At 34.4% G+C, this 16310-nt stretch overlaps 3 protein-coding genes, 1 long non-coding RNA gene and 1 pseudogene across 9 annotated transcripts; 3 read left to right on the forward strand and 2 right to left on the reverse strand.

Moving 5' to 3' along the window:
* On the reverse strand, window positions 417–1613 carry LOC104709154 (putative protease Do-like 14). Its single transcript, XM_010425811.1, has 4 exons — window positions 1444–1613; window positions 1281–1362; window positions 790–1077; window positions 417–515 (listed from the first exon to the last, which is right to left on the reverse strand). The coding sequence occupies exons 1-4, from the start codon at window positions 1611–1613 to the stop codon at window positions 417–419; spliced, it is 639 nt and encodes a 212-aa protein (XP_010424113.1).
* LOC104705847 lies at window positions 3651–5482 on the reverse strand. Of its 6 annotated transcripts, none has more exons than XR_754383.1 (6): window positions 5241–5482; window positions 4703–4759; window positions 4535–4618; window positions 4337–4387; window positions 4039–4202; window positions 3651–3952 (listed from the first exon to the last, which is right to left on the reverse strand). It is a non-coding gene; the product is annotated as an uncharacterized LOC104705847 (long non-coding RNA). The 6 variants fall into 6 exon arrangements; XR_754382.1 differs by having other exon boundaries at window positions 4965–5482; XR_754379.1 differs by having other exon boundaries at window positions 4535–4759.
* On the forward strand, window positions 9085–9816 carry LOC109125883 (pentatricopeptide repeat-containing protein At1g02370, mitochondrial-like). The gene is made up of 2 exons (XM_019228647.1): window positions 9085–9336; window positions 9455–9816. Exons 1-2 carry the CDS (start codon window positions 9085–9087, stop codon window positions 9725–9727), a joined length of 525 nt encoding a protein of 174 aa, XP_019084192.1. The 3' UTR covers window positions 9728–9816.
* On the forward strand, window positions 12577–14661 carry LOC104705848 (UDP-arabinopyranose mutase 2). The gene is made up of 4 exons (XM_010421935.2): window positions 12577–12996; window positions 13434–13684; window positions 13777–13945; window positions 14055–14661. The coding sequence occupies exons 1-4, from the start codon at window positions 12655–12657 to the stop codon at window positions 14382–14384; spliced, it is 1092 nt and encodes a 363-aa protein (XP_010420237.1). The 5' UTR covers window positions 12577–12654; the 3' UTR covers window positions 14385–14661.
* The window catches only part of LOC104709155, a 2693-nt pseudogene continuing 1484 nt past the window's right edge, over window positions 15102–16310 (forward strand).

The raw sequence follows: 16310 nt of genomic DNA on the forward strand, positions 1-16310 counted from the left end.
AAAAAAAAAAAAAAAAAAAAAAAAATCTGTTCCCAAATCCCATGTTATTGAAACTGAACTTTATGTAAAATCATTCAAAATAGCTAACAATCATTTGTTATTCAATTAAGTATTTATAACTAGGCAAACAATATGCAATCAAAAGTCATCAAGTTTTAACAATAGGCAATTTGATAGCATAAGTAGATAGGCACAGAGGTTATATACTAGGCAGGCCATAGTCTTCCAATGACATAATAAAACATAAACAAAAAGATCATAATAAGCTTAGATCCTTCATCAACAAATCTCTTGGACATAGTCTCTTCCAATCACACAACAAAACATAGACAAAAAGATCATAATAAGCTTAGATCCTTCATCAACTAATCCCAAACTTCACGTATTATCTGCCTACATAAACGACAGAACCAATACTAGATCTGGGCTGATTTCTCCTTCAGATCCTTGAGCTCTTGCCTCCATTTCTCCAACTTGGACAACTGCTTCTGCTGTTTAGCTTCCTCCAATAGGATCTGCAAATGTAAACAGTAGCCAGGAGACAATTAGTCAAAACTGCTAGCATGCAGGACTCTCGACTTGTGTAGCATTTACCTTGTCTCGAAAACAACATTGCTATGAAGTGAAGAAATTTGATTGAAAACCATTGGGAACCATATAAAAAAACGAGGCTAACACTATTGTTCTGAAACGAGACAGTGAAGAACATATATCTTCCAAGCAAAAGGTTCTCTTATGCCTTATCCTACTTGAAAAAGCTGCTAAAGTAAGAAAGATGGGAAATCTTACTTTTTTCCTCACTGCACGGATTCTTTTCCGGACGTCTTCTAGTGTAGCACCTGGATCGAGCGGTACCCCAAGTACAGCTCCTGGAGCTTTTTCCTTTCCTACAAAACCAGCTGATCCATCTTGAGAGATATTACCTTCCATAATTACTGGGTTCAGCACCGTGTCAATGGGAATGACAAAGGCAATCCCTTCCGACCTTGTCTTTCCATAATCTTTAGACAATACCAGTTTCACTACTACTCCAATTACTTCTCCATTCAAGTTTACCAATGGTCCCCCGGAGTTGCCCTGTAATGAATAAAAGGGAGGAGAAGAAGCAATAAACAAAACAGTCCATGGAGAAGAAGAATAATTAACTAAACCACAACTTGGTAATATAGATCATTCTTCAAATATGTTTCATGTTGTTTTGGATTATGATTCATAGATAAATAAACGAGTTTCTTCAAACCCATAGTTTTTGGAGAAGTGAAAAAAAAAATCTGAATCACGTTGTTAATAGCACAATCAGTTTGGAAAAATCGTCTCCCCTTCTTTTTCAAACCAATCTCATAATCCATGCGATTTACATTACTAAATCAGAAACATTCAGAATATTAGAATGTCATAAACGAATGAAAAAGTATGAAAGTAACAGAGAATTAAAATATTTACCTGATCACTCCAGCGGTCAATGTGTTCATATGGTCACAAAGAGGTGAGCCAAGTGCGCACACGGGATCTCCCTGACGAACTTGGTTTGCGATACCGATTTTGGCCAGGGAGTAGGATGATTTATCAACATTAGCTAAGTTGACCTTAACCTGAGCTAAGTCATTTACCATATCAACATGCGTTTGGGAAACAACACCGGGTACTTTAGTGCCATCGTGGAGAGTAACTTGTATCTGTTGATGAAAACATATAAGTTGACACCAAAATTAGAAGAAAAAAAATGAACCAACACGGAGTGAATGTCTAGACACCAAGGCTGAGATCTTTCTAGGGATGGAAAAGGAATTAGAAGTCATCGAGTCTCTAGTCATACTGAGGAGAGAAAAAGAAAAAAAAAGGATAGGCACAATAGTCTCTTCTAGTAAAGATATAAACAGGAAAGCAGGTGAAGCCTTTTTATTAAAGCATTATTAGCACTTGACTGAGTTGATTCTCCAAAAGGAAGGAAATGGTGTTATCTAATTGCAAACTTCACGCATTAAACCCTTCTGTCATGTTCAAACAGTGTACTCTACAAAGGAAGAGTATTCCAAGAAGAGAATTAAATGTAGATGGGGAGGCACAAGGCTAGTGAAAAGCCAACAAGTTTTACTTGATACTAGGCAAATAGAGAGACTGATATAGGCCAAAGCACTCATGTTCAAACAAATACTTAATAACAATCAACAATTCGATAGCACAAGTAGTTAGGAAGTAAAACCAACTTCACTTATCATCTGCCTTCACGTATGAATCAATCTCCAGCCACTTTGCATTGACAACCACATGTTGTTGACCTTCTTGAGCCTCGTTCAGGCACCAGGATATCAAACGCAGTTACCGGGGTCTTACAGTGAGCATTGTTTTTTCAATGCACTCGGTACTTCCTACTCGTTTGCACATATTGCAAAAAAGGTTGGGCCGTGTGTTGTTGATCTATTTCTTGAGCAACACTACTTTGGATTTGTTGTGATTGAAATTAGGGTTCAATGAATCGTTCTTCGCTTTTGAGGATTGTTGCTGCATCTTAATTTGATTGTTTGAAAGTTTGTTCCTTTTAATAGCTTATGTACAATTTTTTCTGATTTGTGTGTTTGCTGCAGAACAAGTTGCAGAACTTGGCTGGACAACATTCAGATGTCCTTGAGAACTTGACTCCGACAGTCAGGAAGCGTGTCGAGGTTCTAAGAGAGATTCAAGTGAGTAAATTTTCATCTTTTAGATGATATTGGAACTAGCCTTTGATTTTGTGATCTTTGATTTTGTATTTTGTTTAGACGGCTCTTGTTGAGTTTTGATGATATTTGGTGGAGTAAAGAATTGTTTGAATCCTTTTTTCTTATAATTAAACCTTTGTAAAACCAATATGATGAAATGGAAGAAGCCTAAGAAAGGATCCAAAAACACATAGCTGATCACTAATACTGAAGACTGTGAGAGTTTCTTTGCTTCTTCAATAGCAGTTTAACAATTGATGATGAATTGGCTTTGCGTTTTTGGATCCGATCACTAAGACTGAAGACTGCAGTTTCTGTTTTTTTGTTCCGGCATGTTTTGGTTTTAAAAACTGCAGTTTTTGTTTAGAATACTTTCAGGTTTTGGTTTTTAAACTGTAGGATTTGATTTTAAAATCTGCAGGTTCTGTTTAGTGTTCTTGTAGGTTTTTGTTTTGAAAACTGCAGTTTCTATTTTGAATACTTTCAGGTTTTGGTTTTTAAACTGTAGGATTTGATTTTAAAAACTGCAGGTTCTATTTAGTGTTCTTGCAGGTTTTTGTTTTGAAAACTGCAGTTTCTATTTTGAATACTTTCATGTTTTGGTTTTTAAAACTGCAGGTTCTTCTTACAAATTGGACGTTTTGCTGCCACCAAGATTCAGACTTGAGGGAAGCTTTGCAGCTGTTGCTAGTTCCCAAACTCTTCTCGCAAAAGGGCATAGCCTGAGGTGAGAATGTGGAGTATGGATTATTTTTAAGAACCTCAAATTTAACAACCTTCAATGGACCTATGAAATATTAAAGTTTCTTAAGAAGTTCTTAATTTCACTTTTTTCAAAATTAAGAATAAAATTTGTTTTAAGACACTTTCATTACATTCTTTGATGGAGATACTCTTATGCTTTTTTGATTTCTCTGATTTATTTTTTTTCTTCTTTTCAACAACAACCCCTCTTAAAACCCCCCATTGGGGATGACCTTAGTGCTACGTAACCAAATTTGGTCACAGATCCAAACAACTGTCTGAAAATGCACACACAACAGCACTCCGCATGTTCGCAAACCTGAACCTCTCAGGATCCGCATAACAAGACATTTTCACTGTAAAATTTTGTCGAATACTCGGATTCACATACCGTACCGTTGGAATACTGATGATACCCTATACAATATTCAAGAAAACAAATATATAAAGATGCGAGAGCACATATGCAGCTGGTGGATTCGATAAGCATATACAAAAGCCACTTTCCCCTGAGTAAATCCATCAATCGCAATCAAAATTAGATTGGTTATACAAGTCGAGAATGAGTATGTATAAATGGGAAGTTATTAATTACCTTACTCTGCGCATTGGTCTCATAGCCTTTCCAAGAAGAAGTCTTCAACCGGATTTATCTCCTGTGGTATTTTTCTATCTTCTTCCTCGGCACTGCAAGGGTGCATTGTCGATGCAACATGTATTTGAGATTGGTGTTTGTCCAATTGTGACTAGTAGTCAAAACTGAATCCCAGCCCACGTATAGTAAATATAATAAATAATGGATTAACGAAAGTGCAAAAATGATAAGAAGCTTGTTACTTTTGGATGGAGTTAAGTAGAAAGTATAGATAGTTCCTTTTTTTTTTTTAAGTTACCTGTTCAAAGAGCTTCTAAAAAAGAGCATTCGTGTGCTTCTTTTTAAACCACTGGTTAGGTATTTACAAAAAAANAAAAAAAAAAAAAAAAAAAAAAAGATTTAGTAATGATAGTGTTGGAGAAGAACTAAATAAATGAAAAACAGAGAGTAAACCGGAAAAAAGAAGAAGAAAAAACAGAGCAGGAGAGAGAGGGACCTCTACGTGGGCAGCAGCTGTGGTTTGCTTTTTTTTTTTTTTTTTATTGTTCTCGAACATTCGATTTGCCATTGGAGCTTAATCCTAAGTAAAAAAACCCTGAAATGAGAAGAGATCTTGTCTTTTTATATTTATAATAAAGATAGAAACACGCGAAGAGAGACACACAGCCAGAGCTTCGTGTTCCTCTTTTGCTCTATCTTCTTCTCTATATGAAATTGGTACCTAAGCAAAATTGAAAATCGTCACAGTTTAGGTCACATACATAATATGGATTATAGCAGACGAAAGAAGGAAGAAAGTGTAAGAGTTTGGAACTTGATACTTTCCATTGATGTGTAGATATATACGAATATATATATACACAATACAGATACAAGATCAAGATCTCAACGAGAGATAGTGATAGAGATTGATGAGAGAAGAACACCTTAATATTTAGGAAATAGTATATTGATCAGGGGATGTATTCAAACCATGATTTTGGGGGATTTTATGGAATTTAGGAAATTAGAGATTTTGAGAGATTTTAAGAGAGTTTTAAGGATATTTGGTGGAATTGTTAAATATTTTGTTTGTGATTTGATGAGATTCAAAGAGATTATAACGGGTGATTTTAGAAGATTTTTAGTAAAAAATGGATTTCACAAATCACAACAAAAGAAAGAAGCAACTATTCTCTTTAATTTTTAATCTCCTCTATTACCAATTTTTGCTTCTTCGTTCTTCGTTTTTCTTAAAAATGGCCAGTAATCTGCAGCAAAGGCCTAAAAACACTTTTGATATCACCTCCCCTTTTCATCCTTTCATCATGCCTCTGCCTATTAAACACGTAACCATATAATACTTATCATTACCATCTCTCTCCTCAGTATTATTTTTTGGTCTACTAAACCGGAAAAACAAAATGAACTCATGTATTAGTAAGACAAAGAAAGAGAGATAAGTAGATTCATTCGTGGGTGGTTTTGATATGGATGAGATGCAGCTCTTGTCGTGTTCCACATATATTGACTCGACTACAATGTTTTTTTTTCAAACAAATATTTTAAAATATCATCTCCAGACGTGTGATTTTATAAATTGAATTTTTAGTGTAAAAATGTATTCACAATCTCCTAAAATCTCTCAAAATTATTGTTACAGGATTTGAAAGAAAAATAAAATTATATTTTCAATAATAGTTGATTTTATATGATTTGTTAAAATTGTTATTTGAATAACAGAGATTTTGAGTGATTTTGAATGACTTTATAAAAATGTCAGTTTCAATAACAATAGATTTAGGGAGAGATTTTAAAATTCCAAGTTGAATAACATGTGATTTTAAACAAAATCCAAACTCTTCTAAAATCATGGTTTGAATACACCCTCATGTGTCTCATAAGAATGAATGTACATAGAGATACACATTTATATATGAAATGACTTAACATAATTATCTAACTAATAGAATCATATAAGATATACACAAATCTCTATAATATATTTATAATATCTTTTTTGATATTAAGGATCTTCTAGATCCTTTCTATACGCCTCCTCAAGCTCAAGGGGTGATGAAGCGAAGCAGAAATAACAGCTTGAGATTGATAAGTCAATTGATAAGTCGAAGTGTTGGCCGATCCGGTGATGAGGTGTGTCATGTTGAGGTGGCCGGCATCAACGATGGTTAGAGAAGGAGATCTGATTTTTTTTTGCCTTTTTTTTTTTGAAAATTAAATAGAAAGAAGCATTATAGCTTGAGAAAAACGATAAAAACAGTTTTTTTTTCTGAATTGAAATTTAACAAAGAAAATATTGAAAAAGCATCATGGCTTGAAACTGGATAATAAGATATATTTTTTTAATAATTTAAAAGGCACTATGGCTTGATTCAGAGGCTCATAAGAAGCTTGAATGAGAAAAACTTTTTTTTTTTTTTGGAATAAAAAGATGAAACACTTGGCTTAGAGTGAGAGATCAATGATGATAGATCTGAAAAAAAAAAAAGTTTGATAGCTTAGATTCAGAGGTTCATGATGTACTTAAATTGCAGAAGCACTTGGCTTAACATAAGAATAAATTAAAAGGAAGCTCAATGGCTTGAAGAAAATAAGAGAGAGTTTGATCGTTAGATCAAAACTCGGAAACAAACCTGTTTGATACCATGATAGAGATTGATAAGAGAAGAACACCTTAGTGTTTAGGAAATAGTATATTAACTCTCATAAGAATGAATGTACACAAGTACAAGATCAAGATCTCAACGAGAGATAGGACTAAGAAGATCCTAGTGCAACTAAACAAAGGAATATATGATATTTCAGTAATGTGATTCATAATTTTTTACCTTAAGATAGTTGAACTGGTTTTGGGAATTCTGATTCAGATTGATATCTTGAAACGTTTACAAAAGAGAAACATTCTTCGACTTGATGAAACTTAGAGACATACATGAGCAAATGGAACGGATAATTATTGGAGGGCGGTCCGTTTCAAGAGACAAAGCACCCATGTGAGAGGTGATGTTGATGTACTTGGAGCTATATATTGCTGATGGGAAACACTGACTAGGAGAGTTTCTGTTTGACGTTTAGGTTTAACCGCTTTGTTTCTTAGTGACGTTTAGGGTCTGACTGGTTCAGACGCAGCGTTTGCGGTTGCGGTTGCGGGAGATTGCAGTTTCAAGCGTTATTAGTGTTTTGAATGACTGGTTTAGCATTTTAAAATGGGTGCGTTTGTGGGAGTTTTACGACTGGTTGACCAGCGGGTGCAATAGCGGTTAAAACATAATAAATGTAATATATAATTATATAAATATTTTTAAACACCAAAAAATTTATTAAACTTGATTTATAATTAAAATTCATTAAAAATACTAAAACAATTATTCAGAAAACAAATAAATTTCATATTGAAGCGAGAGTTGAGAAGAGTCATTGGTTGTTTTAATATTTTTCATAAATAATCTTATCTTCTTAAATTTCTGATGAAATTTTATATTTATTTAGATTTTTTTTTGAACTTATACTAATATATGTGCGATATGCCATTAAATTTACATCAAGTTTTCCAGGTTATTGTTAATTAGAATCTTATTTTCTTTTATAATTGTTTATTTTCTAATCTTCTCATTCGTATCCGTATTTCATTTTTTCTCATCCTTAATGGATAAAATGGTTAGGTAGAAGATATATAAAAAAATATTTCAGTATCATCATTGATTTGTTTTAAGTTTTAAAACAAAAAGTCCAACCGCAAACACTTGTGGAAAGGAGCTTTTAAAATTCAGTAGTTTCAAGCAGTTAGGAGCGGTTGATGTGATTGGTACCAATCGCTAGCAACCGCTACCACTCGCAAACACAACGTTTGGAGAAGGTAGCTGGAGAACCTTAATCTCTTTCTCCTTTAATCTTCATTATACAACATACATACAAACTTAATTAAATATACATGTCTTCCCTTAAGACATAACCGAAAGTCTTGTAACCACTAAACCATTTGTCGTAGTGGGCTAAATTAGTTCCACGGGCCAAATAGGCCTTTTTATCACTTAGCCTCATTAAACAACAAAATGTTTTCTTCTTCTTCTTCTCATTGTCGCTTCCTCTTCAAGTTAATGGACTCTATGAAAGGAGTGAGACCTGGATTAGTCTCAAGGTTTACGTTTGAAATCAAACGAGCCTTAGGGAGACAGATAGGCCTGTGGCTGAGCTTGCTGCTACACGCAAATATTAATGATTGGTTTTCCCTCTCCGATGTTGCTATTCCTGCTGGCGCGCATCTCAGAGACTTTAATGTGGATATAGTGTTTCTTTCCAGGCATTCACCGATTATTGCAGATTTTGTTCTGTTTTCGATTTAAGTTTCCAGTTTCCAGTGTCACATTGATCTATATGTGATATATATAGTTTGGCTTGAGGTATATCAACCTTGGTGGTTTTCTAGTTAGAAACTCTAAGCCATACTATTTATATGGTTTCTTTTTGGCTTACTTAAATCTCTGTCTATGGCATGTTAAATATTTTTTTTAATGGTTTCTTTCTTAACCATTTTTCTCATAAATTATCGTTATTGATGAATTTACAAATACAACTACTTCTGTCTTTCAGGGAATATATGGGTCTTACCGCACCTCTTCTAAACCAACATAATGGTAGCACTAGAGGGTTAACATTCGGAAAGACAAAATATCACAGCTCCTCTGGCCCAATCCATGTCAAATCTTCAAGTATGATGAACAGGGTGTGGGCATCCACAATGGGGGTTATATTTTTGGAGCTCTTAAAATTTTTAATTACTATATTTTGTACTTTTAGTAGGATAAGAACTTTGGGAATCCTAATTAAAATTTTGCCTTCCAATAGTGGGTTTTAATTTTGAGTCTCTTAATTTGATTTTTTTTTTTTTAAAAAGGAGTTGCGAGCTATTTATTATTTTCATACTAGTAATTTAGTATTTAGAAAGAGAATTGGAGTGTAAAAAAAATTAGGGTTTGGAAAATGATGAACTTACGCCGAATTGCAGCAGGAGAAGGTTCTCTTCATCTCTGGAAGAGAGGTATGAAGATGGCAAGAATGGCTCATTCTTCCTTTTCGTCTGCTTCTTCTTCTAAGAGAAACGCAAACCAGCGGATCGAGGGAGCTTTTTCTCCTGAGAAGAATAGTATTTTGGAGAAGCTGCGGTCACTTATGGGTGAGACCTTAGATTTCATCATGAGGGAGGAAGAGAAGAAGGGTGCTGTGTCCTTCACTCATGCGGATCTCATCACCACAACCGAGCAGGTTGACAAGGAAGGCAAACATGACTATGCCTTCGAGGTCTATATATCAATCTCATCTATCTAATATTTGAATTATTCATTGCTTTTTTCTTGAGATTTTGTTAAGATTGAATGAAAGTTTTGTTTTTTTTTTTCTTTTTCTTTTCTTGGTTAAGATCTTGGAGTGGATGGATAGAAAGAAGATGAGTTTTTCTCCCAAGGAGCTTCAACTTTTTGTTGGTATTATTGCCAAGGTTAAAGGCTTAGATGCTGCTGAAGCCTACTTCAAGAAAGTAGACCCAAACTTCAAGCAGGGGGATCCTGCTCGTTCCAAGAATTATCCAGCTTTCGCGAGACTCGTTATTTTGAACCGTGAGTTTGAATTTCAAAATGGGGTAAGGCGAGCTGTTCGTCAGTATCGCAATGGCGTTGAGCTGGATGAGATTTAAACTATTAGTTTGGTTGGTGTCTGTGTGGCTTTCATATGTACTCCTCCTCTTTTCCTTCTTTGTCATCATCTTCATGCCTCTTTTGCTCAGCTTCCTTCTGAATTGTGTATCTCTTCTTAACTGGATGTGACCATAGAGAGAGCAACACGGTTCCTATGGTCAGGTAGAGACATCCAAGAAGCCAATTCTTGGTGTTGTCTCGAGCGGTGTTGTTGTGGGGAAGAGTCTCTCTGTGAGAGTGAGAGTGAGATATATGAAGGGCTTCTTAAAATGTAAAGAACAAAGCTCCACTTATACATATTAGAGTTCCCATCACTTTTAACATTCCTCCTTGGATCTTTAAATTCTTAACCTTTTCAGTCCTGAAAAAGAATGTAGTTTATAATGATAATTTTGTAGGAGTATGCGTTATATAATAAAAAGTTTCTCTTACGTTGCAAAAAGAAAGAAAAAATGAGTTTTAAATTTTACTTACATCCAGTAATATTCATGTGTGGGTATATATATAGACGATTTTTTATATATACATAAATTTGTATACAAAACAATTTATTTAATTATACGTACGGACCGTTTCATAGTAATTTTAGTGAAAAAGAAGTTAAGCGGTTCCATCGTTACCTGAAAATAAGAGCTAATGCGAATGTGATTGCAGGCATCAAACTCGCACTGCCAATTTAAAACCCAAAAAAAAAAAAAAATAGAATAGTAATTTAGCTAATGATGATTATGTCATTATGTGCAACAAACCTGAAAGAAGATATTTCCTATGTAGAAACATTTCAATTGTAATATATATATATATATATATATATATATATATATATATATATATATATATATATATATATATATATATATATATATATATATATATATATATATATATATATATATATATATATATATATATATATATATATATATATATATATATATATATATATATATATATATATATATATATATATATATATATATATATATATATATATATATATATATATATATATATATATATATATATATATATATATATATATATATATATATATATATATATATATATATATATATATATATATATATATATATATATATATATATATATATATATATATATATATATATATATATATATATATATTTCTTTTTTCTGATTGTAATATAAGAGGAAATTTAAATGGACAACAGAAAAAATTATAATAAATTGAGAAATTAATAGTGAGAAGACAAACCCGAGCAAACCACTGATGAAATGATCCCCTAGCTAGCTCATGGTTATTCAAAAATTAGCTAAGTACAACTACAAATAATTCACATATATTTACGGGATAATTCAAGAATCAAGATAAGCACTAAAATATTTACATTTTTAGTTAAGATCCATTTCTCCATAGAATAATAACAACTTCAGTATTTTTGGGAGACTTAAATATTCTTTGAAACGCCTACTTATATTGTGATTTGTTTTTTCCACGGCTAAAAATAAAAAAGAATAATGGTGGATTTATTGATAATAACTTAAACATGGAGCTCTTAATTATTTCCGGGAGACTTTTAGACATAATTAGTATTTCATATTTGTAAAATAATGATAAAGTGAGTATCACCTACCGACCTACGACTACGTGCATGTATGTATATGATAGTTACATGATTTATGCAATAATCATAGACGACGTGCATCGACGAGCGGTCCACGACCACGACGTAAGGATTACGGGTCAGATTTTACTTTTATCAGCTGTTTTTTTTTTTTTTTTCAATAATATATTTAGATCGATGGTTTAAGAATTATATATGGAATGATTCGAATCTAAAGCGAATAGTAAAGATATAGTACTTATGATTTACGTCCTTTTATTTGGTCGACAACAATTATGATTTAAGTCCTTATATATAAAATAATTTACTTTACATGCTACCTTGTAAAATGCGATATGTAAACTTGACATACGAAACTTTAGCTGAAACAAAAGTTAAATGTTGAAGAATTTAAGACACTACCACAGCTCCCCACATCACGTGCACTATTTCTTCGTTCCATAGCAAAGTAGAACAATGCATTTACTAAGTTGTCAGTTTATAATCAGAAAAAGAGGTCAATTTATTATTTCATTTAAATCACTTTTTTTCTTTCTCTTTCTGTATTTCTTTAAAGGCAAGGCTGTAAAAGAATGAATGAAAGTTTTGTAACCTAATAAAATCTCACTTAATTGTAGTATTACATTCCAATCAATGAGTCAACAAATAGTAAATACTATAAGTAAAGTACGTTCTTTACATATACGGTCATTTGATTAGCACATACGTTACATATCATAAAAATAAAGTAGACCCCTATATATTACTGCAAGTCACATGAATTAATTAATTTGGTAGCAAAATAAATTTAAAATTGTCAATAAAGAAATTATAATACAAAGCTCCACCATTTGAATGTTTAATTTAATTTATTTATTAGGTGTATTAATCCAAATCAATCCGAAAAGAGACAAAACAGACAACATGGGTCCAATTTATGGAAATATATTCAAAATATGGACCAAATACCCTTTTTATTTTTTTAGTCGACCTTGGATTAACATGTAGCATCAAAACTAACTCTAAAATAAATTTTCCATATAATCATAATTGGTTGTAAATTTATCTATGATAAAAAAAAAAAAAATAGAATAATTATTAAGATGATTATTACAATCTCGAATTACACGGGACATCAAAGACACAGCAGATCTATAAAAATTCACTTTCTAAAGCTGAGACGAGTCCCCAACGAACGCGTGTCAACTCCGTCACGTGCCGTCCACTAAGACACGTGCCAGATCTGTATAAATCAAAGCGACTTGTTTCTTCTCTATTTCAAAACAAAACACTCTCTCTCACCGACGCGATCCGATCTCATCCCCTTCCCCATTGAAACCATGGTTGAGCCGGCGAACACCGTTGGACTCCCCGTGAACCAGACAGCGTTGTTGAAAGATGAGCTCGATATCGTGATTCCGACAATCAGAAACCTCGATTTCCTCGAGATGTGGAGGCCTTTCCTTCAGCCTTACCATCTTATCATCGTCCAAGATGGAGATCCGACGAAGAAGATCCATGTTCCTGAAGGTTACGACTACGAGCTTTACAACAGGAACGATATCAACCGTATCCTTGGACCAAAAGCTTCTTGTATCTCCTTTAAGGATTCTGCTTGTCGCTGCTTTGGATACATGATGTCTAAGAAGAAGTATATCTTCACCATTGATGACGATTGCTTCGTAAGTTTCCCCCAAAATTTTGAGAGTTTTGTCAATTTTGGTTTCAGATCTGCTTTTTTTTTTTTTTTGGTCATTGATTTCAATTTTGTAGATTTGATTAGAGAATTAAGTAACTGAGTCACTGAATTTGATGGATCTTATTGCTCGAATAGGCAATTTCAATGTTTTTTTGTTCCAGATCTGGTTGGTGAGTTTCGATCTGTTTTCACTTAGTGTCACCACCAGCCATGTTCTCTAGTGTTGACGACATTGTTGTTGAGCTGAGTCATTATAGCTACCTTTACGATATGGTTGCACGTCATTGTTCNTTAATTTTTTTTTTTTTTTTTTTTTTTTTACCTTTTTTGAGATTTGTGGGTCATATCAAAGGATGAGTCTTGATTAGGCCTGTGTTTAGTTTTCATTTATATGTTTTCTTTAATGTTATATATATATAGGTTGCTAAGGATCCATCTGGGAAAGCTGTGAACGCTCTTGAGCAACACATCAAGAACCTTCTCTGCCCATCGTCTCCCTTTTTCTTCAACACCTTGTATGATCCTTACCGTGAAGGTGCTGATTTCGTCCGTGGATACCCTTTCAGTCTACGTGAAGGTGTTTCCACTGCTGTTTCCCATGGTCTTTGGCTCAACATCCCTGATTACGACGCCCCTACCCAACTCGTCAAGCCTAAGGAGAGGAACACCAGGTGTGATTTGATAATAGTTAATCCTGTTTTATATGAGTTTTGTCAGAAACTTCGAATGTCTGTCTTTGCTAACTATTTTTAATATGTTTCAGGTATGTGGATGCTGTCATGACTATCCCAAAGGGAACACTTTTCCCAATGTGTGGTATGAATTTGGCTTTCGACCGTGATTTGATTGGCCCAGCTATGTACTTTGGTCTCATGGGTGATGGTCAGCCTATTGGTCGTTACGACGATATGTGGGCGGGTTGGTGCATCAAGGTAATTTCTTCTAATGATTTGAGTGGAACAATTTAAATTTTATGGGTATGAATAAACATGACGCACATACTCTCTACTTAGCTTGTTTGGGATGAATCTTTTACCATAGGTGATCTGTGACCATTTGAGTTTGGGAGTGAAGACCGGTTTGCCATACATCTACCACAGCAAAGCGAGCAACCCTTTCGTGAACCTGAAGAAGGAATACAAAGGAATCTTCTGGCAGGAGGAGATCATTCCCTTCTTCCAGAACGTAAAGCTATCGAAAGAAGCAGTAACTGTTCAGCAATGCTACATTGAGCTCTCAAAGATGGTCAAGGAGAAGTTGAGCTCCTTAGACCCCTACTTTGACAAGCTTGCAGACGCCATGGTTACATGGATTGAAGCTTGGGATGAGCTTAACCCACCAGCGGCTACATCAGCCAATGGCAAAGCTTGAGCAGTATGAGCCAAAAAAGAAAAAACCACCACAGTTTTGGTTATTTTTAGCTCAAATTATCTTTACTTTTAAATTTCGGATTTTTATGAACCTTTCTTGTTTTACTCTTTACACTTTTGAGTAGTTGTTATCATCAGTACCCTTCTCATTGTCCGACTATGGTTTTTGCATTTGGTTTTAAATTGTCACCGGTTTATTTATAAGCAATGGTGGATTTGTAGTACTATTGTCTGAGTTTTTCCTTTTTGTTTCATTAATAAAAAAGCCTTTCGCAGGTGTTTGCAAAATCCATTATCATAGGTATTTCGTTAAATTTGAACTTTAAGCAATTGTTTATAGACCAAAAAATGTCATTTGCTTTTGAGAGTGCTTTTTGAAAAGAGCTCAAGAGACTTTCACAATATGTCGGTACTTGAAGAATTGAAGAGATATCATAGCTTCGTAAATCATAAATATCTACCTCAATTAATAAACCGGAATCTGAATATACTTTTGGAAGATCCCTTGAACCAAACGGCGAAGATCCGACCCGGTTGCGCAAGATCCAATTTCATAGTCCGGTTGATAGGCAAGCCCATTAATCATACTACAGGCCTGTTGCCATTTTGAACCGACCTCTCTCTATTTCTGCACAAGTTACTTAAAACTTAAAAAGGAGCAAGACTAGGAGGAGAGTAGATATTCATTTAGGGTTTTTCTAAACCTTAGCAAGCCACCATGATAACGAGAAGTCAAACCAAGAAGTTGAAAGCGGAGAAGGATTCACAAGCTCTTGCAACCTCAAAAAAAGGTAACGAAGATGTTGTTCCTTTGGACCTAGCGATCGAGATATTCAGGAGATTGCATCCGTAATCCATAGCTAGGTTTCTCCTACTATCCAAGTCATGGAAAAAAATGTTCCGCAGCCGAGATTTCATGACGTCTTACCAGTTTAGGTCTTCGACGCAGCCTCGTCTCTTAGTGGTTTTCGTTGATTTAGATAGAAAAAGGGAACGTCAAGATTGGTAGTACTTCTTCTCTCCGTCTTCCTCTTCGACGTCTTCACTATCACGTGTTACATGTCCCTTTCCAAACCCTGAGGCAGTCGAGTACCATTCTCATTATGTTAATGGCTTGATAAGCCTTGGTTATGGTCTAGAGAAAACCATAACAAACCCTAGCGCAGGTAAATCCAAAACTTTACCTATAGTCAAAAGACTCAAAACCAGCAGTATGGTGGCCAAAAGTTTTTTCGGGTACGATCCAGTTAATGATGAATACAAAGTATTGGTACTTTGCATGAAGGAAAAAACTCGACGCCGTGGCCTCGAAGAATTAAATCAATCATCTCATCAGCATCAAGTATTCACGCTGGGAGCTAAAACGGAGGCATGGAGAAAGATCAAGTATAGCATACCTCATACACCTCTGTCTAACAGTGTACGTGCATAGATGGTGTTTTGTACTATGTTGCTAAAACTGGCGCTGAGTTGTTGCAACTGAGCTTAATGAGATTCGATTTGGGGACTCAGCAGCTGGATCTTTTTACTAGTTTATCCGCAGCCATCGACCCTAAACGTGTGGATGTTTCTTCTACATTAATAAGCTACGAGGGTAAAGTAGCCTTACCCATGAAGTTTTCAGCATATAAATTTGACGTGTGGGTTATGGACCAGCATGCCAAAGAACATGGATGGTTGAAGAAAAGCTTCAGTATCGAGCCTTGGAAGAGTTTACCACAGTTGGATCGTTTACACATCAGAGGCACTACTCAGACGGGCGAGTTCATTTTGGCACCACGGTACTATTCTGATGAATTTAATGTTATCCATTACAATCCCGACACGGGTAGTTTTAGAAGCACTAAGGTTGAAGTATATGAAGACTATGAGTTCAAGCGTCGTGGTACAAGAGCATTAGTTTTTTCGGATTACGTAGAGAGTCTTA

The sequence above is a fragment of the Camelina sativa genome, chromosome 8 (assembly GCF_000633955.1).
Source record: "Camelina sativa cultivar DH55 chromosome 8, Cs, whole genome shotgun sequence".
In the NCBI taxonomy this organism is placed as follows: domain Eukaryota; kingdom Viridiplantae; phylum Streptophyta; class Magnoliopsida; order Brassicales; family Brassicaceae; genus Camelina; species Camelina sativa.